The sequence below is a fragment of the Zophobas morio genome, unplaced genomic scaffold (assembly GCF_036711695.1).
Source record: "Zophobas morio isolate AGI-343-1 ecotype UQ-CSIRO unplaced genomic scaffold, CSIRO_AGI_Zmor_V1 ptg000568l, whole genome shotgun sequence".
Lineage (NCBI taxonomy): Eukaryota > Metazoa > Arthropoda > Insecta > Coleoptera > Tenebrionidae > Zophobas > Zophobas morio.
The window spans coordinates 183,433-205,776 of record NW_026972671.1 but is presented as its reverse complement, the minus strand read 5'-3'; the positions used below and the strand labels follow the sequence as shown (position 1 = coordinate 205,776).

Below are 22,344 nucleotides of genomic sequence, written 5' to 3'. Positions count from 1 at the left end.
TAGAGAAATACAAAAGTTCTGACTCTTTTACTTTAGGAAAATCTTTAAATTCATTGTTGATGCCCGTCGCGGATCACCTATAGATTCTTACGAGAAATTTTTAAATTTTTTTAGATTTTGGCCTTTAAAAAAAGGTTGTTAATAAAAAAAAGTATTTTTTTTTACTTTTTACTATTCCTAATGGTTGATGGCTTTGTTTACTTTTGGTCTGGCTTAAAGTTGGACTGTGTTGGTAAATTGGGATTTTGTGACCTTTGTTTTAGGGTTCATTAGTGTTTTTTTTTAATTAATAAATGTTATCTTTACCTTATATTTAATTCAATCTATGTTATCAAATATATATTTTATATATAAAGTATAAAATCATAAAATCTTGTAAGGTATATTTTGCGACCAATTAAACCGTTTTACATACTTTTGTTGGTATACCTATTAGTAGTAATATAAATAATTTACTAATTGGCTACATTACCTTTTTTTTAATTACTTTTTTTTTCTTAACACTTCTCCGGTGCCCTTGCTATTTAGTTCTCTTTACTCTTAGACTTTATTTTATTTCCGTCGAGGCTTTTATACTTACCTGTTTTTGTAGGAACATTTATATCTAAATAGTTTGTCGTATAAAATATATTTTTTTGCGGGAGTAATAAAAGCAAAAATAACTTACGTTACCTTTCTAATTTTAATAATTGTTAAAATTTAATGTTCTTTGCATATCTATAACTCTAAAAACAATGTTTTTTATAGCAACTAATTTATAAGTTCAAACTTTTTTTTAGTAAAACAAGATATTATGTTAAATAAATATGGACTTAAGCTAAATCTTCAAAGAATTCAAGTAAAACTATGGGCGTTAGTGTAGCTTACAATAAACAACTGTTTCGTAAAGTGTAATACACCTGAAGTACTAAGAAATTAAAGTTCCTTTCAAACCTGAAAAGAAATGTTCACTGAGCTTACAGTAATCAGATTTTTAAAAACCTATAACGAAAATTATATAATTTACCTAATTCTAACTTAAACTATAAAAAAAAATTAAAAAAAAGATATAAAAAACTAATTTTTGTATATAAAAATAAGATAAATAAGTTGTTCATTCGATTATCTTAGAATACTGTAGTAGTATCCACTTATTAAGTACTGCTAAATGCTTATTACAACAAATTAACTGAAAGAAAATATGTTATATAAACGGAATCTGTTGTTTTTTAGTTGGTAAAATAGGCTGATGAAATCATGTAGCTAAATGAAAAAAAAAAATTAATTTTATAACCTAACACTTGAATATAAGTATAATACCTATAGTTGGAAGTAGTGCACAGGTGAATTTTTTTAATTGTTGCTTATATATTTATTGATTATTATAGTTGGCATCTTAGTCTGGTACCGAGCTGTTTATATAAAATAAAACGAAAGTTATTGGGGCAAACAAATGTATGAGAAACCGTATGTAGACAAATTTACTATTTTACCATGAAAGTGGTAGGAGCTCATCGACGGAAAGCGTGCATATGAGTCGGACCAAACAAAGCTCTTTTATTTTTTGCCGTCTTTCGACATCTAATGAATAATAAAAACCAAGCGTTTAAAACTAACTTTGTAAAATGGGCTTCCAAACAGTTGAACTCGATAGGAGCTGATGGACCCGTTTTAGCAGAGTATATTGCGCTTTTGTTTGAACAGTAAGTGTTTTTAATTAATATAATAGATAAAATAAGTTAGCTTTATACTTTACTTTGTAACACTTATTTTGTAGAAGTTGTAAAGTAGTACCTGTAGACAATTTAACTCTCAACGAAGTTCTTTCTCTTATAACCTCACAATTGGAAGCCGCGGGGATCGAAGCAAGTTTATTACTCCTTAGATTTACTTTTTTATATTACGTTATTCTAGGCTCAACAAAGTACTGATTTAGCTAAAAAGTTAGTTACCGTGTGGATGGGTTAGCATCTCTTTGGAGTTATTTTTATTTCCTTTTGTTACTTATATTTTATTAGGAAAAGACCAAAGCTACTTTTTTTTAAAAGGTAAACTACGAAAGTCTCCTAACAAAGCTTCACCCACCAAAACCGCCAAGGGTACTAAATCTATAAATTTTAGTTTTTAATTTATTATGTATTTAATCATTTATAGCAAAATAGTATCTCTTATTTCATTAGCAGAAAAACAAGTTAGTTTTTATGCAATTCAACTCCTATATACCTATATATATAACTATAAATAGTTTATGCGACGATAATAAACCTATTCGAGTTGGGCTAACAAGTAATAAATACTGTAAACTTTGTTACAAATCATTTACTTATAAATTTTATAAACCGTTTTTTTATGAACAACGCAGTTTCTTTTATAAGATTTTGAAGACCATACACAGATTGCTACTTTTGTGTAAAGTATTTTGTAGGTAGCCTTGTTTGGGATAGCCGTCTACATTGGTTACGGCTTCTAGAAGTAACCGTAGCCTTCGTCCTTGATGCTTTAGGTTTGTAAGCCATCATTCAGTACAGTACACAAAATCTTTTATACTTTGTGTAGAGTTCAGGGTTTTATTGATAAGAAATAATCATAAGGTTGCTTTCTTATTTATATAAAGATATATAAACTGCACGTATTGAAGTCTTTTACATTACTACAAGTTCTGAACTTGTTCACGTTAAAAAACTTTAATATAGAATTTCTCTTAAGGAGTTATATATTTTTTTTAAAAAGGTTTTTATTAAAGTAAAGCCTTTCACTTATTAACACTTTTTAAGTAAACTATATAAAGTTATTTCTCTATCCGTTTTGCGGTACTTTAAATTTACAGAAGAATTTTTTTATACAAACTAAATTAAAGAAGTGAAGTATTTTGGCGATATTTTTATAACTTAGTTAATAAGCTAGAATCGTTTCAAAGGTCGAGGTTTCTCCTGAAAAAACCCCTTATGTTGGTTCCTGCATGGAAGCGTTGGAAAACTTGAATTTGTCTGCAGAAGGTTTTTGTAGTTTAAACAAGTTTACTTAAATTATAAATTATAATAATTATGCTTCGGTAAGTATAGCTCACATAGGTATAGATGTCATTTATAAGATGTTAATAACTTTAGATAATAAACATTTAGCCGACTTTAAAGAATATATATAACATCAAAACTATTGTTTTGCGTAACCACACTTAATGTTGCAGAAAACACACGCACGGACCAACTAAACGAAGAACTCAATCCTTATTCTGGTCTAAAACTTTCGCCCCTTTTTTGTTTCTTTCTATATTTGACAATACTAGCGGAATGTTAAATACTTCTGCAGATGTAAGGAAGTGTAGTAGTGTTTGCTTTAAACTGTTGTTATTTTACGAAATTATATTACTTTTTAAATTATTAATGAATTATATTCAAAAATAGCTTATAGGTAGATAATCCATGAAGCAAACAGGTAGCCTTTCCACTAATTTTACTTATTTATAATTTGTTTGGGTCCGCCTGTATAACGTTTGACTTTTAGTGACTACTTGTTAAGCCATGTTTAATTCTTTGCTTGGACTATAAAGCCTCTTTTAATTCAGAAGCCGCAAACACGCTTGTTACGATGTTTAAGTTATGCACTTTTGATCTCGCGCAGTTTATACTGCAAGAAGTCGAGGGTTGTTCCTTTTACAGCGCAAAATTAAAAACATTTTTATTTGCTCTGACCATTATTATAGGCGATGTGGAAATGGCTATTGAAATTTTCTTGGAATATTATGGTTTTTATGAGTTGTTTGCAGCAGAGATTTGCCTTTTATATCGACGTCAACTATCAAGGTGAGCTTAAGGGAGAGCAGGGACCGTCCTCAGTGTCCTCGGGTAGTGAATGTTCGGGCCACTGTGCTTACGACTGTTGTATTATCTGTATATATTAGAAACACAGGTCCCTTGCCGTTACTTCCTCAAAGGTTGCTCTCCTTTACGCTAACGCCCCCCTGCGCTGAATGGCCGGCTTTAGGCTCGTGCCTGCGAGCTGACTGCCGGTTCTCCCACGATGTTTCTTCCGCTCCCTGCATGTTTTGGTTATGTTTTTCTTCAACCTTGTTTGCTGCGCTTATTTTTGCACTTACCCTTCATTGATACAGGGCTCACGGCGCATGTTTCAAAGGTTCCGCGTGCGAATTTCTTCATAATGAGCTTACTCACTCGGAGTCTGTGCGCGCCAGTGAGGAGCAGGTACGTATCAAAGGGAGTGCGCCTTTCTTATTTTGACATATTTTTAAGAGGGTCAAATTCGAGAACTCCCACGATTTTCCCAGTCTTTCTACGGAGAGCCTCTCGTGTTTAGGGGTTTTACGCTTCGGTGTCTTGTATTCTGCTCTTGATTCATGAGGTTCCGGGGGTTAGCCACGCCAACCCCCAGAGCCAAGGCAGAGCATTTGGTCTCGGTCTGGACATACTCTCGCTAGGACTATGAAGTTTAACAAGCTGGTGTCTTTGTGCAATCATCCATCACGTCGCTGTTATATTAATATTCTATGTTCACTCAGTTGGAAGTTTTTCCTGGCACTCCGGAGTTTATTGTTGAACACTTCTTCAATCGCAATAATTACGACTATCAACGCACTGAAGAGGCTCTCGGGAAATTGTATCCAGTCGTGAGAATGAACAAGAAAGGAGCCCCCCTCCCGTATCGGCAGTTACGAACCCGTGAAACACTTTCTCATTCTGTTGGTAGGCATTTCGTACCTTCCAAAATTCAGGCATAACTGTTACTACCAGAGCCCGGCGTTAATGAGTGGGTAGACACGGGGACTCCCGTATCCGAGTTGTACAACCGCTACCGGAGAGTGGCGGTCGAGCACGCGCGTTTGAGAAACAAGTTCTTTATTTGCTGTAGTCGCTTTTTGAGGCGCTCATTTCTTCTAGATATTTTCAGGAGGCTGTGAAGGCCTACCAGCGCAATGATGTGAAAGCAGCCAAGATATTCTCGGAGAAGGGGCATCACCATGATGAACTTATGCATGCTCTTCAGGAGGTGCAAGCCGCGTTCTTTACACTTGCTATTACCACTATTATTACCCTTTCCAGAAAGCTTGCAAAGAAATTTTTAATACGCGCAACCCCTCTGGGAATCCTTTTGTCCTTGATTTGCACGGTTTACATATAAAAGAGGGCACGCTCTTTATGTTAGACTTTATCAAGTTGTTATAATCCGATATTTATATAGCATTGGCCATCCTGAAAAGCTCTCTGGAAAGAGCCTCTAAGCAGAAGAAGAGGAAGTACCTTTATACCATCATTGGAACAGGTTTCCAGAACTTGCATTTCTTTAGCTGCAGCACTTACAATTTTTAGGCCGTCATTCACTTACGAGACACGCCAAACTACGACCAGCAGTGGAAAATTTTCTTAGCCTAAATGATTATGCCTTTGTGGACTGCAGTAGCGACCGCAGAGGCGGTATGTTGAAAATAAAAATTTTTCGGTCATAACATTGCGTGGATTATAATCACTAGGTTGCTTAGCCTTTACGACACTATTCTAGAGTGTGTGTCGATAGCTTCGTCTTATAAGAGTTAAGACCCCCGTCTTTAGTAAGCGAAAACTCTTTGTTGCTAAAACTGCTTTAGTCGTAAAGACCTCTTTTATGAAAAATGGATTTAATTTCTTAGATATAATTTAAGAAAATTTTAGCGTCTTCTGCTGGCACTTCTCTTATTACGCCTTTTTAAAAATAAGTGCATACTATACAATTGGATTTATGGCAAGAAGTCTGAGATCTTCAGCAATCTTTAGGGTTTTTTACTTATTAAAATTTTGCTCTGAAAGCTAAAAGATCGAGAGTGCGGTTCACACTAATCAGTTAAATAGTAAGCGACTTGATACTTTTCGGATTCGTTGAGCTTGCGGGCATATCTTAATAGGAACGCTCAAGTATTATAAGAAAAAAATTGAGATTAAAGAATTAGTTTTTATGTTAAAAGTAAAGGGACCCACATATTAAATTTTAGACTAATAAGAGATAGGTTCAGCAAGCCTACCATTTCTTTGAAAGCTTTAAAGTTAATTTTAAGGTTATAGAATATCTATGCACACAAAATAGGGCGCCGCCTCAATTGCCGGACGACTGCATAAGTAGACGAAGCGTTTGTCAGGAACATTAGATATAAGTGCAGCTTGTTAGCGCAGGGGTCCCATGCTTTTGCGCGCAGAGAGCGTGGTTAGTTGTCGACGCGCCCCTTGAAAGAGAGGCCGAGACAGTACGCTTGTTGAGCTTCCAAGTGTCATTGTAGCTGCTAATATTTTATAATTTAGGGTGTTTTTCTTGACACGTCTGCTGCTGTGTCGTCGAAATAAAGTGCGTTGTGCTTGTGTTGTTTCTCAGGAGCCGAGATGTCATGAATTATAACGCGAAAAGTAAAGAAGTAAGCAGTTCGTGCTGCGAACAACTCACTGACGAGGCAAATATGAAAAACTAATAAAGAACATTATAGGTCCCGTAAGACGGCCAGCATACGCAGTTTGTGTAAGAGGCGTTATATAAAAATTGGCGCCTCTGACTATCTTAAAGTTAAAGCCATAAAGTTATCCTTTCTACAAGACGCAGTAGCTAGCTGCTGTGTCGCAGGGTGACTGCGTCTGAACTCCAAACAACGCATCGCGATCCTCCACGAACGCCACCAGTTGGCGTAGTACAACAGCTTCTTAAGTTCTTTCGACTGCGAAGAGAGGTTAAGGTCGAGAGCCACTCCCCCTTGAAGTGCATTAGTCTCTAAAGCGACGAGTTCAGTTGCTGTGAGTGGCTAGAGGACCATGTGATGCCCTTACCTTCGCATCTTAGCAGCAATCAATCCTTAGCCAGGGGCGCGGAAGTGTCTGCCGTCTTACCTTCCTAGCTTTCAGCCATAATGATGCCCTTATTAAAAGGAGAGGGTAGCGGGTGGCAACCTTTTTGATTCCCTCACAAAGCTCTAAGATAATAGGGATCGCGTTAGACACTTCCTACACAAAACATGTCTTCCATCCGCTACTGAGGTTTTGAATGAATCGCCAATAAACTATTTTTGCACTTCACATAAAATTAGGACAGATGAAAGAAAGAGAGAACAGCAACCAGTCCACTATCTCGTAGAGGAAAGGTTTATATACCTTTAGAAGAAGAGATACAAAAGTACAAGAAATGTGGGACAGACGAGGATCACGTGGTAAGGACATGTGATTAAATAAGCACATGGTATAAAAACCACGTGGTTTAATAAAGTTAACTCCAACCAATAATAAAAGGCTGTTGCCGATTTCGAGAGCGCGATGACGGAAGCTCACATTCATACAACCACAACACGAGAAGTTACAACCGCCCTAAATGCCTTCTTAAAAAACTGAAGACCTGATATATCTGCGTCAGCGACTAACCAAATAGTCCTGACCCGTCAACGCGTCGAAGACAAAAGTGGCGCTAAATCGACTATACCAACACATTAAAAAGAAACTGATTACAAATCTTAATTACTAAAGGGTAACCAAAATGAATAGTGTCTCAGGTGAGCTAACAAACCTGCTCGAGAGCTCGAGAGTATTCGAAGTTGTTAACTCGATGGAACACTAGAGGTGCTATTTAAAAGAATGTGTCTTGCTCTTGTAAGACAGTGCCAATGAGAGTGTTTGTTGTCTCAAGACTTAAAAAGAGGGGCTTTCAGATCTTACCTTGTTTTTTTTCAAGTTCTCGCTTGAATGTTGATCAAAAGGGGACCGTGATCGGAGTTAAGCCATCGGAGGTTGGGACATCAGACGATGCGGATTGTCAGATTGACTTTTTTACAAAGTTCGGCAAGGTCTAAATATCATTTAAAGTTATTTAAAACCATTAAATACACGATCTTGGGCTATTCTTTAGAAATTAGCAAAAACATTTTTTTTGGAAGATATTGTAAAGAGGACCAATTTTAAAGGATTGAAAGTATATATTTCTTTAATTTAGTTACTTATTACTTTTATTATAACCATTTAATAAATTTAATATTATTTTCCTTAAGAAACTTAATTGAATATATCTAGGGACAATGTCTCCCGCTTTATGGCTTGCGGGACTCTTCCCTTTTGGTTTTGAGTGGTTTAGGTGGTTGACCTTTTTTTTTTATTAATTACAAGTCTTAGTTATTTTGCTTAGGGAAGGAAGATTCTACCACATTTGAATGCGTTGGAGATTATATCGATGATGGAATTAATCAGTTAAAGGAAAGTATTCGAGTAGCCGCTTCTGGTTTGTTTGTTTTTTGGGGCTGCCACTAAATGCCAGTGTTCTACCATACACATAGTCGGTGTAAAGCAGTTAATGAAGGACGGTTGCACAGTAATTGAGGTTGATACCATGGGCGATCCTGCAGCTGCTGCTGAAGGTCGGCGATTAATTTGAATTTTTTTTTTCTTTATAAAGAATTGTTAGTTTTCCTTTTTAAATACATTAATATTTCTACCTTATTACTTCCAGGGGCTACTTTGGCAACTTATCACTTTCATCAACTAAAAACTTTAAAACAAAACTATTCCAAGAATACTATGGAAGACGTACGTATCTCCCCGTTGAATGCTCACGAAGAGGGTCTTCTTTATTTGCTTTTCTATCAATCTTACCTAATTATAACTATTATTTTAGTTTGTTTACAATCTTGGAGTAAAGGCGTCATTTACGCTGAATGTCAAAATCTTGCCAGGACTTTAATGGAGTTGCCCGCTAATATTGTATTTATATATGAAAAAGAGGGAACACAGCTTACATGGTTTTTAGCTCACTCCCTCCTCTTTTTGTGAACGAACCGTTCAACTCTTTAATAACTTTTCCGACTCTGTTCGTTGTTCTATTCGGGATGAAGTGTTTTTTCTAAAATGTTTGAGCACCATTAAAGTTGTAAATTTAACCATCTCTAGGAGTGGATCCGAGGGCAAGGCATGGAGGCTCTCTACACCGTCGGTATGTTTAGGCTAAAGACGTGCTGCTCTTTTTACCGTTCTATGCCTACCAAGGAAAGGGGAGCATCGAGCCCACCATGTTTTTGGAGATTGAATACTGCAGCAGTCCAGAGCATGCCGTCTTACAGGATCCGCTGGTTTTTGTTGGGAAAGGTGCCTTTTGCGACTAATCATGATCCTCATAGCTGGTGACATCGTTGACCACCAGGAGTTACTTTTGACAGGTCAACAGTGTATGGCAACTGCAGTCTTCTTAGCGCTGCTCACTTATAACACTGCAGTGGCGGCATCTCCATCAAGCCGTCCTCCCGGATGGAGCAAATGAAGGCCGACATGGGCGGGGCCGCATGCGTCGTTGGTTGAAAAGCACGTGCATTATGTCTATGTATCTATATTCCGGTCATTTCAATCGGAAGGGGTTATTAAGGCCGTGGCGTCCCTTGGCGCACCCGGGCGTGTGATCGGGCTTATCCCGTTGTGTGAAAACATGCCCTCCGGCGACGCGTGCAGGCCAGGCGACGTCGTCCGAACCAGAAAAGGGCTCACTATCGAGGTAACACTTGTGGCCGTGGTCAAGTAATTATATAGACCACGTGGCCGCTAGGTTGAAAACACAGACGCAGAAGGCCGACTTATTCTCTGCGATGCTTTATCGTATGCCGATGAACTCTATCCTGATGCGCGTGCCGTCATATCTATCGCCACTCTTACAGGCGCCATGGACGTGGCGCTTGGTAGTTTGTTTGGCACCTCGCTCCTGTATTAGCATTCTCACGGAATTGACGCGCTAACAGGTGCGGGAGCAACGGGTGCTTTCTGTGCTTCGAGGCTCCTTTACACCGTTATAGAGGTATAAGCGAGCAGCCTGGCACTACTTGTAAACTTTCTTCGCTAATAGGAGTCTGGCCACGAGGCTGGAGACAGATTCTGGCGTATGCCTCTCTTCCGTCATTACCAAGCCCAAATTAAGTCGGATGTAGCCGATATAAAGAACGTGGGAGGGGTAGATGCTCTCAGACTTTGGCAGTTCGTTCTTTGACTGCGCATTCTGGCAGCGGTCTGCTGGTGCATGCACCGCGGCGGCTCTCTTGCAAAACTTTATCTCGAATAAGCGATTTGCGCATTTGGATATAGCAGGTGAAATGCGCTGCATTGAGGTGTTGGCCGCTATTGGCTCACCGTAGTGCTTGTACACACAGGGGTAATGCATGCAAGTCCCTTCGAAGGATCTGTCTGCCCGTATTTAAGCAGGGGCATGCAGGGTATATATTGCTTCTCTACTTATGCCTACTGCTGTCGCTAACTTCTTTTTGACGGGTGGGAAGGGCGTCCCGTGAGATCACTAATTGTACTGGCCGAGAAGCTCTTTTCCAAAGAGCGTGTATATAAATAAAAGATATTTTCTGTTTACTGTGTTTTAACAAGCCGCCTTAGTCCGCGTGTGTTGTCAGCATTCGTTGCTTTAGACGCTGAGTCGCTCTCTTAGATATGTTTAGGGCCGGGTGGAGCCCGTGGAGCTCGCTTTCTTTCTAGATAACGCGTCATAGGCGGAAAAAAAAGCTTACACTATAATAGTTAAGTTACCATGAGTGCTAGTGCACATATACCAAAGTAGGAATGACCAAGATCCTCCCGACAGTTCCCCTCTGCATATTTAGCAAACCCTGCTGAGTTATAACATGGCTGGGTCTTTTGTCTAACTGGAATTCTTTTTAACGACCTCCAAATTTTCTTTGGGTCCTTGAAAGCCAAACTTTATTTTTTTCTTTATCGATCCACTTAAAAGATTTTAAAATCTAAACATCATTTTATAATTAAAATCATATCTAGTAGAAATACGAGTACCTTAAGAGAACATCCGATCCAAAAAGAGTAGCATGTGTCTTCCTCTTTATTAGGCCTCCCTTGAAAGCCCGACTGTTGCCTAAACAGACACCATCTTTGTAATTTTTAAAGTTAAAATTCAACGAGCATTAAATAAATCTCTTCCTACCTAACAATTAACTCCTTATCATTTTCGCTAAGAACTTCATCGAGTTTGTCTAAAATCTTAAGCTTTACTTAGTAGTGTCTCAAAAAAGAGGAGGTTTACGGCTGTACGTGTAAACTAGCCAACGCACAAAAGGTTGAGCCGCCGTGCCCCTCCTGTAACGGACCTTGGCCAAAGCTTCCTTCATAGCTCTGTTAGTGTCAGTGGGAATATAAAGAAAAGTACAACGCGCTTAAGAAGAACCAGACTGTTTTTGATAAAGTCACAAAGAAGTTGGATGTCAATATAAGAATATCCGTTTAGAATATGAGCGATAACGACTGCGCAGTACACAAAGCGCATATCACCTTCCTTAAAACTAAAAGTTATATCATTTCTCTCCTCTGAAGAAGAACCAAAGCTTTGGTTCGTTTTAGAAAGAAAAATTAGTTATTATAAACCACTGAGTCAAATAGAAGTAAAACCTCCCATCTTCCCTTTGAAGATTACCCAAGGCTTGAAGGAGTCCTTAATTTTTTTATAAAAGTTAATAGGGATTTAAAAACAATATAAAAAACGTTATTCTGAAGAATGTGAACCTTTTCGGTCGATCTTAGAAAGATCGTCTCCCAAAATGAGTAAAATCAACAAAGCGCAATAAGTCATAGCAAGATGAGCGGTATCCCAAACAACATTATTTTCCTGTTCTTTTAACATAAGAATTATTTTATGGTAGAACAATTTTATTATATTTTACCCCGAGAACCCGGCATCCTAAATTGTTAGCCCCGCGGAAACCAAGAGCATCTTTATTAGACATCCCCTTTGAATCAACCCGGCGGGGTATTTGATGGGAATAAACCCAGTCAATAATTTTGTCCTTCCTACTTTGAGGCCAATGGTCTAAACCTTTTAATAACTCCAAACCAGATAAAGACAGAAATAGCAACATTAACTTGCTATTATCCTAGAGGATAAATTAGATGGCGTTAAAAAAGTTAGATAAACAAGAATATGCTTTTTTAAATTAAACCAATTCTTTTTTAACAATAATTATAATTAAGAAACTTTTCTATTCACTAAAAGTGTAATCTGCTTTATTTAATATAAAACATATATACATACTTCCATGGCAGCATCTTCAGGAAGGGATTGTAAACAAAGTGTAAAGAAATTAACGTGAGCTGTATAGTCAAAAAATATAGCCGAGTTAACTCCCATGTATAAAAGGTTCCGCTTAAGTTCAAATAGATACGAAGGGGCTCCCAGTTCAAAGAGATGAGTTAAAAAGAACTTAAGCCCACCATGGAATTCGTAGTTTGAAAGGTTTACAACCCTAACCTCGCAGGAGGGTTAAACAATACTATTAATTAGGGGTGATAAATAAAAATATTAAAGTCAATCTTTAAGCATTAAGTTAATATGTATTTTTATAAATATTAAATACAGTTTAATTATAACGCAACTACTTAGCAATAGGAAGTATATAGGGATGATTGGTGGTCTAAACATTTGGCGTTACACACTTCTGGTACTTAAGTTACCCACTCTTGTAGAGTTATTAGTAATAAAAACTAGTGCAGTTAACAGTGATGCCACGGTAAATGTTAGAACCCCTGCACACGTCCTATTAACTTTATACACCCCTTATAACGTAGTATATTTGTTATATTTCTATAACTGAAACCTCATTTTCTATTATCCTTCATTATAAAGAGAGTAAAGGAGGTGGCCTCCTTTACAAAATAAGGTCTTTTAGTCCATCTCTTATGACATGAAGATAGCTATGTTCTTAATATTGAAACGTTTACCATCCTTTTTTTTGTGCATATAAAAATTCATATAAGCTGTTAGATGTTTTAAACAGTTAAAGTGCTCGCCTTCTAAAAAATATTTTTTTTGCATTATGGGAATTGGGGACCTAGGTTGCTAATAGTACATCTGACCTTACGTAGTAGAGTTAACCGCTTCAGGTCGGCAACACTGTTTTAAACTGAGACCCCCTTAAGCTCACTCCCAGCAGCCAATAAACAGCAAAGCTTTCGCCTTAATAGGTAATGCTGGGGGATCTATAAAAGTCTGTATAAAAAATAAAAAAAAAGTATATTAAAGGAAGGTTTGATTGATTAACCAGTTTTGGTCTGTATTAAAACCTACAAAAGGTTGCTTCCATATATGCACAGTAAATTGGGTTGAACTAGATAATATTTTACTAATTTAATTGTATCCAATTAATAAGATAGGTCAAATTAAATTTTTTTTGTTGAAATATTAATCTTTTTTCTTGTGTTTTATTGGTTGTTTCCCAGGTTTCTGATTGGATTAATCAGGGATCATTTTTCCTGTGAAAATTTAGAGGGGGCGGTGTTTTGTTTTTGTATTTTTGTTTATATGTATTTGTTTTATGGTTTTGTACTTTATACTTAATGTGTAATACAATATTTTATTAACGTGTTATACAATATGTTATTGTAATCTATGTTTATTTTTTTATTGTGTTTTAAAGTGCGTCTAAAATGTTGTGTATACTGTGTTATTCTGTTAGAGTCGCACCAGCTAAAAAACCCCTCAGTCAGCTTTTTCCCTTGAGGACCACGCCACCAAGCCACTTAAGCTTCGTCTGGAGGATACAACGAAATGCCCTAATAATCAGCTAAAAGCGTGCTTTGTAAACTGCCCTCCTCTCACGGGCCTTCTTCCTAATAACTAACCGCCTCACTCGCGCTCGTACATACTCCCCTCCATCCTTAACAAATATGCAAGGTTTAGTTCAAAGTATTAGTTAATAATTGGTTTGAAATGTTCATGGTAAGTAAAGCAATATATTGCCATCTGTTTAAGGTAAAGCAGAGGAAGTTTTACCCTTTGCGTTAATAAGCAGAGAGATCTTGCAATAGGAGATAGAATCTCTGCATATATATTAATCTTTCCTTTTTTAATATAAGTAAATTCTCATATCATTAATTTTTGCGAGTTTTAAAAGATTTTATATATATATATATTGCATTATAGGACGGGTTTAAAAACCCTAACTTCATATCTAATGGTTGCTTGAAAAGTATTTAATTCACGTTAAACCCTATTACTTATTTAGTTAAAGGCTAAAATATCACATGGCCCTCATCTTTTTCTTTAATTGTCTAAGTTTACTTAGCTTCTGGAAGATAGAGGAAACAGTTTCACATTAAAATCTAATATATATATATATAGGTTTCTGATAATCTGTATAAACTATATCTACAAGTAAGGTTAATTTTAACGACTGAAGGCTAAAATTCATTATGTTGTTAGCGCAATGAATTTGTAAAACACCTTTATTTAACTGCGTACTGCCAGTGGATCAAACCAACAATTTACTAGTTGGTATAAAGAAAAAAAAAATTTAACAAATAAAATACAGAAGTCTTTTAAAAAAACAAATATTAAAGGAACTATTATTTTAGGCGAAAGAGCTGTAAAGATATTAGAATTCCGTTCAGATTGGCTTATTAAGATATCTTGGGATTAAAAGCTACCTGGAGAAATAACACATTAATATATTTTTTGATTAGAAACCATTTAAAAGCATTATTTTGCTCAATTGGTAATAAGAAATATATAGCCTTCTATTTTAAAACAATACGTCTTAAAAGGAACAAGTTTTCATTAAATCTCGCCAAAATAAGTTTACGATCCAATGTCTATTTTAAATATTGCTTGGAGAAAGAGCCCTTTAAGAAAATTTCAAGTTTCCTAATTCCTTATTCTTAAGAAAAATCTACAGTTAGAGGTAAAATGTTATTTATGGGCCTTAATTAAATTTAAATAAGCTAGAAGAAACCTACCTTTGCTAGTAACATCATACTTGGACGTTCTATTCACTTTATAGAGGAAAGATAATTAACTGGTTAAAATATAGTAGCACTTCAAGCAAAAAATAAAATTTTTTAATGGCGCAATTCTACAAAGTCATTCTCTAAAACTGGCAGAGGGCTAATAATAACCCTGAGTTGCCTTTTAATATAGCTCTTATAAGCGGTAGTTTTGTACAGCTTACATGACCTTCTGAGGATACAGCCCACGCATTTTTAGAGCTCCTTTCTGTAGCTGTGATAGACTCGACAAACTAATGAAGATGAGATGCTCATAGGTCAGCACGACGTTGATGAGGTACGCCTTTGGGTGTCAATGCGTCTCGAAGTGTTTGCTATCAAAGACATCTTCGTTAAATATAATTTGCAAGTTGCGCGTACCCAAGTCCCCGTAAAGGGTATTGATGCCTAAAAGAAAGGCGTGCATTTTAAGTCGTATCGTGTACAAGTGATTGTTGCGCTAATATACCGTGCTCCTGGCGCAGATCAGGGTAAACCATCTGTGTCGATACCTGTTCTCTGCAATGTATGCACAGTATTCACCACGACAAAATGTTTTTACCGCTTGTACTCAAGTATACCGTTTGAAAGAACCATTAGCTCTCCCGCCTTGGAGAGAAAGGGACTAATGCAAGAAAACGCTTTTTTTTAAGTGCAAAGCACCTCTTGCTTTTTCGCTTTAATCGTTAGGTATCAGTGGATATAGCCTAATTAATATAGCTTTTCGACGAGCAAGTGTGTGTGCTAATGTGCATGGTTATGTGATGTATCTTGAGAGATCATGAGGCAGCAAGCGTAACGAACGCGAAAGATACGACAGCTCAGTACAATTTCACGTCTACGCAAAAGGGTGACACCCAAATGAACGCAGCTGGCACTGGAAGCATTCCGTGCAGACGGATAGGAGAAAACGACTTTCAGTGTTTGACAAACTTTAAGTCACGGGAAAAAATGCACTCAACGAGAAGCAAGAACTTCTCGTCGCGAAGTTTTGATGCTTTGACCCGAACTGAAATTAAAGCAACTAGTTTGCGCTTAGAATGCGGAAGGGGTTGACCAGGAAAACAGTAAAAAAAATACCTTCTACCTGTTTTCGCAGAATTGAATAAAATTGGCAATTTAAGACTGCTATCGCTGTTTAAAGGTGAATATCTTTAAAGAAAGCTATGTGAAACGCATTCGAGCAGCCCTCTTTCATTATAGGCGTCGGTCGATGAGGTAACAGCACGCGTTTAATATACTCAGCTAAGGAAGAAAGAGAGAAGGATCTAGGTTATTACAATTTATTTTTTACAAAAAAATTTGTAAGAAGTTTAGATAAATCGAACTTAGACAGCTCAGTTTGGCTGAAGACCTATATAACATTAACTAATTCATATTAAGATTGTAGGAGCTTCTCATTAATTTTTTTAAAACATATATGCTTATACAAATATTATATGTATTTGAGGGTTGATCGTCTGAGGGCATAACCCTAATTAAACATTTAAGGGATGTTGAAGTTAGAGAGGCACAACTCAGCAGAAAAGTGTAACAATTAAAGAAGGTAGTCATTCTGTAGAAAAATATTAAACAGCAAGTCATCGTCGTTAATACAATAAGAAGCAGTGGCAGTTGTTAGTCTTGCGCTGTTAATGATAACAATGGAGGTGACACCATTGGTTTTGAATCTACACTTAAAGAAGAGAGTTTTTGGACGGACTTAACCGCGTTTTGCTCGTGTGAGAGCGCCATGCTCTTGCAGGCTCCTATCTCATAGGAGCTGAGTAACACCCGTTGTCACCCCAAAACTGGTAGTTTATACTCTTTTTATTCACTTTAATGATGTAAAATCAAATGATATTCTCATTCTCCTACTATTTGTCAGTAGTAGTTTTATACCGGGTCGGTGTCGGTAGAGGATTCGGGTTCTTCTTCAACATGAGCAAATTCTGAATAATAAATAGTAGTAATAAGTAAATATGATTCGTGGTACTAATAAAAGTAGTAGAGTATGTATACGAAGCACAGTTAAAGAAGATTATAGTTGAGCAAAAGAAAGTCCATGGCAAGCACAAAAAAGTTAAAAGTAGCACAGTTGAAGTGGATAACAGAATATACTTAACCAAAAAAAAGTTTATAGTTAAAATATACAGGCTACATATTTTCAGAATTATAAAAACATAAGTAAAAATTTACAGTCTTATATAAGAAGAATAAACTAAGTAAAAAAAGAGCAAACAAAAAATGATAAAATTATCTAGTGAACCGAATAAAAGTTAAAGATGAGAAAAGCTAGCGATAAAATTTTTAAAAAAATTAAGTTAAAAAGGTATTATAAGTATAATAGTAAAAAGATTGGAAGTGAATAGCAGTTTTCACTGAAAAAAACGTTTATTAATTTAATTCGGCTATATATAAAGATTTTATTTATAAACTTTTTTTAGTAATTTTTTTTGACACTTTCAATTTAATAAAAATTTAAAGCTGGAATGCTTTGGTGAACACAACTACCAACTTCTTCGTCTTCATTGCACTCTGACATTCTCGTTTCGCGTACGGAAATAAAATTTTTCTTTAGGAGCCAATGAAAAAACGGAAAACTTAAGGCGTAAAGTACTAAAAAAAAAAAAATAAAGAAAAATAATTTTTTTTAAAAAAAGAATTACACATCCGTTCGTACATTTAGTAAACCTAGTAAAACATTAAACTGCAATACTCCAGGCAGACTCAGATTATGAAGTGAATATACGAGCACCATTAGTAATAAAAAACCAATTAACTAATTTTTGGGAAAACCCTCCATTCTCCGGTTTATAATAAAATTTATTAAATATTACAAGTTTACTATATAATAATATATATAATAGTTATAAACTTTAAGTGAGAAACCAAGCAAATAAGAGTATAATAAAAAAATTAGAGGTGAACGGCAAAAACCGAAGCCACTGAGGGGGGCAAGTAAGAGCCAGCCAAGGATTGACGTTAGTATAAACTATGTATTGGAAATTATTGACTAAAAACTAGAATTTTTATTAGAAGAAATTAATAACATTTATAGATCAGTTTCCTTATAAAAAAATAAATTATAACGCACAACATAGTTTACTATTTTAAAAAAAGAAAATTTAAACTAAGCCAACGATCGCTGTTAATATAAACTTTTTTTTAAACAATTACTGATTAAAAACTATAATTTCTAATAAAGTAAATAAAAAATTTTAAAAACATTTACTATAAAAAAAATTAGGACAAGCAACACAGTAGACTTTTATAATAAAAAAAATTAAATTTAAAATAATATAAATAGCGCTTTATTGCGTTAAATGTCCTATTTAATGTTTTGCAGTTGCTCACAATTCAGAGTACTTTATAAAAGTTATGAAAAATCCCAAGTCGCTAGAAATAACACGATATTCCGTATTAGAAGAGTAGCATTCTTCTTCTAGTGTTTAACTTACTTTGTTAAGCAAAAAGTAAACTTCCTGATTGGAAAGTAATCTTGAAGGAATGTGAGCGTAAGAAATGCCCACTAAGGTATTGTAGCTATTAACATTAAGAATTCTTTTTAATAGTAAATTCACTTTGCCAGCAAAACAACAGATTATAAGGCTTAAGTAGAAAGTTACAACAGATTAAGACCCTAATATTTTGTTTATAATACTTCTATCATAAACTTGAAACTAAATATCTAAATTTTTTTGTCAAAGCGTTTACTAAAAAAAAAATTAAATTACACTTAAAAAGTTGCTAAGTTGCTATGATATATATCTTTTTTTTTTAAAATGCTATACTTAAGATGCTACACGTTAAATAATAATAAGTCTTACGCCTTTAAAAAGTTTTAAGCTTTCCCAAAAATTACTTTTGAGATTTTTCACAAAAAGAGCCGCTGACAACGGGTTGTTACTGGTTTTGAAAATTATAAGTCCCATTCTTGTCAAAAAAAAAAAGCCTTTCAATATATTTTTTAAGATAATATGAATAATTTACTTATAGCAAAGTGGAATACATAAAAGCTCCACTGGCGTTAGACAAAGATTAATTACTATCAACAAAATTGGTCCCTTACTTTATAAAAATTAGCTAAAAAGTTGAAGGTAACCTTGAATGAGAGCTTGATTTAAAGAAAAAACATAGGCGACAACAGCGCAAAGAATTAAAGTGGTCCCAGGAAGAGGAAACTTACGAAGAGATGTATAAATAAACAACGGTTATAAGAGTCCCCTTCAAAGCATACCAAACCACATACAACACCAAAAGATATGGTTAAAGCTAAACAATGAGGGGTAATGCCGGTTTTTAGGACTTTCTCGACAGGACCGACAATTTTACTTTGCAGGAAAGCTAATGGTTTTACAAAGATACAAATATAAGTGTGAAGAGTAAGCAATCAGATATAATAAGGGACGTGTGAAACTAACCGTAAGTAAAAGCAAGAATCTGCTTAAAACCGTTTCTAAGCGGTTTACAGCCGAGTCTTCCCTTCATTTTTAGTGGGGGCCTCACAGGAACTGCCACTATCCTTATGGATGTTTTCCACCGCGAATCAGCTATTTCGTCCACTCCCATCTATTTTTATTGTGGTTCTTCCTTTCTCCCATAGAACAGTGCCCTTCAATATATTTACATTGTGGCTACAGTAACATTTATTTTGGGTTGAGTTTACGAAAACAATAGTAAACTCTTATATTTATGCCGTTAAGAATTATACTATACTAGCAATAATTTCAGCAAACAAGCAAAGTAGTAAAACATTGCATTTCGCGAGCTTCCGGGCGATAAAAAAATATTTTTTCTATCTTATAACTCTTCGAGGAACTGTACACATCAAACAAAAAAAGCAACTACTATTGAACAGGACTATTCAAGTTAAGGTCAACAAACTTTCAAGTGTATAATAACCTGGCGAGACTATAGGCAATATAAAAAGTTGTTAACTAAAAAAAAATTCCGAAAGTAAAATTAAATACTTTGAACAGAGTATACTAACTAGAAGTCAAGAAAGAAAGAAGAAAAAAAATTAATTAAGATTTATTTTTGTTCAGATATGAAAAGTAAAGTGACGAGATAGTTAGTAGGGCTGAGGGGGGAGGTGTAGAGGGGAGCGAGGATGAGAGGGGTGTCGTTCAGAGGGTTGTTCGGTGTAACCTCCGTGAAAGTGAGGAGGAGGTGGTGGTGGATAGGCATCTCCGAAAACCTTCTCACCGGCAAAGCGGTCATAGGATGGCTGACCCAAGTCAGCAGGGTTGACGGGAGGCCGATCGCCCAGATCCTCCTTGCCATGCTCATATCGTTCGTCATAGTAGCGAGGCGCAGTGGCGTAGTCGCCAATGTACTCGTAGTAGACAGACGGCTCAACAGTGCGGTGTCTAGGTCTCAGTTCGGGCCGAACAGGGGATTGGGGCCAGGAAAAGGAGGGAGATCTCGAGCGGGGGCGAGACCACGACCTTGACCTCGAACGAGATATGGAGCGGGAGCGAAACCTCCTGGGCCTCTCCCTTTCTCGAAGTCCTTCCCTAGTACCCCTGAAATCTTTAAATATAATACAATGTCAATGAAAAGAAAAAAATTCCAAAAATTTTCAGGGTGACTCACCGCTGGGAGCTCTGCCAGGTGGGTACAAGTAATCTCCTCTGGAGATATACCTATTAAGAATATAATAAAATAAAAAATTAAGTAAGCATACATTGTTTCTATCCTTCAAAGTATAAGAGTTTATGTATGTGTTCGAGTAAAGAGACACTGGGCGATACCTGTCGCCGCGGAAGTCTTTTTTCCCTTTCGGCGGTCCTTTTATAAGAGGCCTCAAACCAAAAGATTTGGTTCTTTCTGTTGAGACACGGAAAGGAGGGCCACGGTATCCCCCGCGATGGCCGAAAGAAGGATGAAAATTTTCTCTTTTTTTGTTTTTAGCCTCAAGAAAAAAAAACGCCGATTCACATCCACTTAGAGCTAACGTGTATAGCAATATAATAAACCTTTTCAATAACAATAGGTCTTCCAGCCAATACAATATTGTTTAGCTTTTCAATAACAAGAGCTGCATCCTGTTCGGAGGGAACAGTAACGAAGCCTAGAACGCTTTATAAGTGACGGGGCTATAATTTCGAAGTTCTCATATACCAAAGTTTTTTATTTGACCCGAAGGATGCGTAGCGATAGACACTTTTAAAACGCGGCAATACTGGCTTATCGCTTCCACGAGTTCCCGATGAGAGAGCGTTGGAGAAATATTGGCGATAAACAGATCAACGCTCGAGCCCTTTTCGCTCTCTATGTAAACCAAGAAAAAAACGATTTTTAGCAGAAATACAACGCATAGAAGAGTAAAAGTATGTGTAGTACCCGAAATGTTATTATAATCCGCGCGTGCAGAAGGAACAAAGCGTGGCGACCGTGTTCCTTCCACATGGCTTTTGTGTTCGTAGAGCTTTTGCACTTCATGATCTTCTTGAAAAACGAATTTTTCCTCAGGCTGGGGAGTAGAATGTGAACTGTTTTCTTCCGTACAAAATATTTCAGTTTTCAAATTTTCTGAAGTGTCTGCAGCTGTATCTTGAACACTTTCGACTTTCTCATCGAATACGCCAACTGGTTTTTGATTCCTTTCTTCCACATCCACCACTGTAGGATAAGAAATGGATTCTTTATAGTTTAAGTCATTTTGTACTAAAGTTTTACTATCATCAGAAACTACACTACTAATATTAACCGGCTCAAAAGATTGAGTCGGCGCTGAAGAAACGTATATCGGCCCACTTGTTGCATTAAGATCTTCTTCTAACTGTGGTTCATCTAAAGTTAACTGTTCTTGCGAATCAGAAGTAAAAGTAGTGCTAAGATAGTCATCAGGGTTTAACTCCAAATTGGAAGCAACTATTTAATAAAAAATTAAAAATAGTGGTTGCTGCATAAAATAGTAAAGTCAAAATTTTTGGTATACCCGAAAATCAAGTTGTAAAAGAATAAGTAAAGATTTCAAAAAAAAATTAAAATAACCAGGGGCATTGTTTATATTGTCATCCATGCTTCCATGTTCAGGAAAACTCATTAAAACCTTGAAATATGGAATAATCGCCTGAAACGAAAATCATGTAGGCGTAAAGGCAGCCCAAAGCCAGTTAAAACACCATTCAAACAGTCGGTTGTGCTACTTAAATAAACCATGTGATATTATGGTAGTAGTATGTTTAAACGCAGTTATTTTCTGGAAATGAGCCGCCGGGTCCACCTAGGTGCATTATAAAAAAAGGCATGTCTAGTGTTAGTAATATAGAAGTAGTCAAGTGTTGTTGGAAGCGCCTTTAATACAAAAAGCAGTGGTAATTAGAATTAACGGTGGTGATATAAAAATAATAATAAGGGCTTACATAATAATTATTTAATGAACAGATCGGAACGTTAGAAGTGGTTTTGCCCTAAACAAAATTTTTGGTTTTAAGAGTCGAAGAGCATAAAGATTTACGTGTACTTTTTGGTGTTAAAAAAGCTTATATATTAACTGTAGACTCGTAGAATGCAATTAAAAATATTTCTTTAGCATTTACAGTATACATACGCTTAGTAGGCTTTAACCTTAAATTAATTAGAAAAAACAGGTTGTACATTTTTTTTTTGACTCGAATGT

At 35.9% G+C, this 22,344-nt stretch overlaps 5 protein-coding genes across 7 annotated transcripts; 2 read left to right on the top strand and 3 right to left on the bottom strand.

The window, feature by feature from the left end:
- The first annotated feature begins 1,563 nt into the window (after positions 1 to 1,563).
- Positions 1,564 to 6,427, top strand: LOC135121335 (uncharacterized). Its single transcript, XM_064045654.1, has 23 exons — positions 1,564 to 1,682; positions 1,757 to 1,844; positions 1,894 to 1,942; positions 1,998 to 2,078; positions 2,880 to 2,975; positions 3,167 to 3,214; positions 3,545 to 3,622; positions 3,683 to 3,724; positions 3,783 to 3,824; positions 3,881 to 3,913; positions 3,964 to 4,027; positions 4,091 to 4,181; positions 4,230 to 4,295; positions 4,353 to 4,436; positions 4,496 to 4,679; positions 4,728 to 4,827; positions 4,875 to 4,983; positions 5,037 to 5,121; positions 5,176 to 5,256; positions 5,304 to 5,408; positions 6,030 to 6,094; positions 6,161 to 6,237; positions 6,334 to 6,427. Exons 1-23 carry the CDS (start codon positions 1,564 to 1,566, stop codon positions 6,425 to 6,427), a joined length of 1,881 nt encoding a protein of 626 aa, XP_063901724.1.
- A 1,046-nt stretch (positions 6,428 to 7,473) lies between these two features.
- Positions 7,474 to 10,308, top strand: LOC135121334 (cytosol aminopeptidase-like). Its single transcript, XM_064045653.1, has 20 exons — positions 7,474 to 7,521; positions 7,592 to 7,780; positions 7,843 to 7,905; positions 8,004 to 8,064; positions 8,116 to 8,208; positions 8,264 to 8,344; positions 8,437 to 8,547; positions 8,602 to 8,687; positions 8,734 to 8,817; positions 8,874 to 8,916; positions 8,970 to 9,068; positions 9,124 to 9,139; positions 9,197 to 9,273; positions 9,332 to 9,468; positions 9,520 to 9,649; positions 9,710 to 9,765; positions 9,814 to 9,918; positions 9,971 to 10,052; positions 10,115 to 10,177; positions 10,241 to 10,308. The coding sequence occupies exons 1-20, from the start codon at positions 7,474 to 7,476 to the stop codon at positions 10,306 to 10,308; spliced, it is 1,692 nt and encodes a 563-aa protein (XP_063901723.1).
- A 35-nt stretch (positions 10,309 to 10,343) lies between these two features.
- On the bottom strand, positions 10,344 to 12,139 carry LOC135121366 (geranylgeranyl transferase type-1 subunit beta-like). 3 transcript variants are annotated; one of them, XM_064045680.1, is made up of 11 exons: positions 12,010 to 12,139; positions 11,642 to 11,851; positions 11,484 to 11,586; positions 11,370 to 11,412; positions 11,149 to 11,305; positions 11,016 to 11,096; positions 10,909 to 10,964; positions 10,761 to 10,854; positions 10,636 to 10,711; positions 10,500 to 10,579; positions 10,344 to 10,444 (listed from the first exon to the last, which is right to left on the bottom strand). In XM_064045680.1, the coding sequence occupies exons 1-11, from the start codon at positions 12,103 to 12,105 to the stop codon at positions 10,346 to 10,348; spliced, it is 1,095 nt and encodes a 364-aa protein (XP_063901750.1). In that variant the 5' UTR covers positions 12,106 to 12,139; the 3' UTR covers positions 10,344 to 10,345. The 3 variants fall into 3 exon arrangements, with proteins under 3 accessions (XP_063901750.1, XP_063901751.1, XP_063901752.1); XM_064045681.1 differs by having other exon boundaries at positions 10,344 to 10,440; XM_064045682.1 differs by lacking the exon at positions 12,010 to 12,139 and having other exon boundaries at positions 11,484 to 11,591; positions 11,642 to 11,753.
- A 4,395-nt stretch (positions 12,140 to 16,534) lies between these two features.
- LOC135121360 (uncharacterized) lies at positions 16,535 to 19,195 on the bottom strand. Its single transcript, XM_064045675.1, has 8 exons — positions 19,139 to 19,195; positions 18,955 to 19,061; positions 18,820 to 18,898; positions 18,708 to 18,762; positions 18,545 to 18,650; positions 17,655 to 17,709; positions 17,233 to 17,333; positions 16,535 to 16,666 (listed from the first exon to the last, which is right to left on the bottom strand). Exons 5-8 carry the CDS (start codon positions 18,647 to 18,649, stop codon positions 16,592 to 16,594), a joined length of 336 nt encoding a protein of 111 aa, XP_063901745.1. The 5' UTR covers position 18,650; positions 18,708 to 18,762; positions 18,820 to 18,898; positions 18,955 to 19,061; positions 19,139 to 19,195; the 3' UTR covers positions 16,535 to 16,591.
- A 537-nt stretch (positions 19,196 to 19,732) lies between these two features.
- Positions 19,733 to 21,823, bottom strand: LOC135121351 (uncharacterized). The gene is made up of 7 exons (XM_064045665.1): positions 21,717 to 21,823; positions 21,063 to 21,593; positions 20,841 to 20,990; positions 20,696 to 20,790; positions 20,471 to 20,631; positions 20,313 to 20,362; positions 19,733 to 20,249 (listed from the first exon to the last, which is right to left on the bottom strand). The coding sequence occupies exons 1-7, from the start codon at positions 21,766 to 21,768 to the stop codon at positions 19,789 to 19,791; spliced, it is 1,500 nt and encodes a 499-aa protein (XP_063901735.1). The 5' UTR covers positions 21,769 to 21,823; the 3' UTR covers positions 19,733 to 19,788.
- Positions 21,824 to 22,344: the final 521 nt, after the last annotated feature.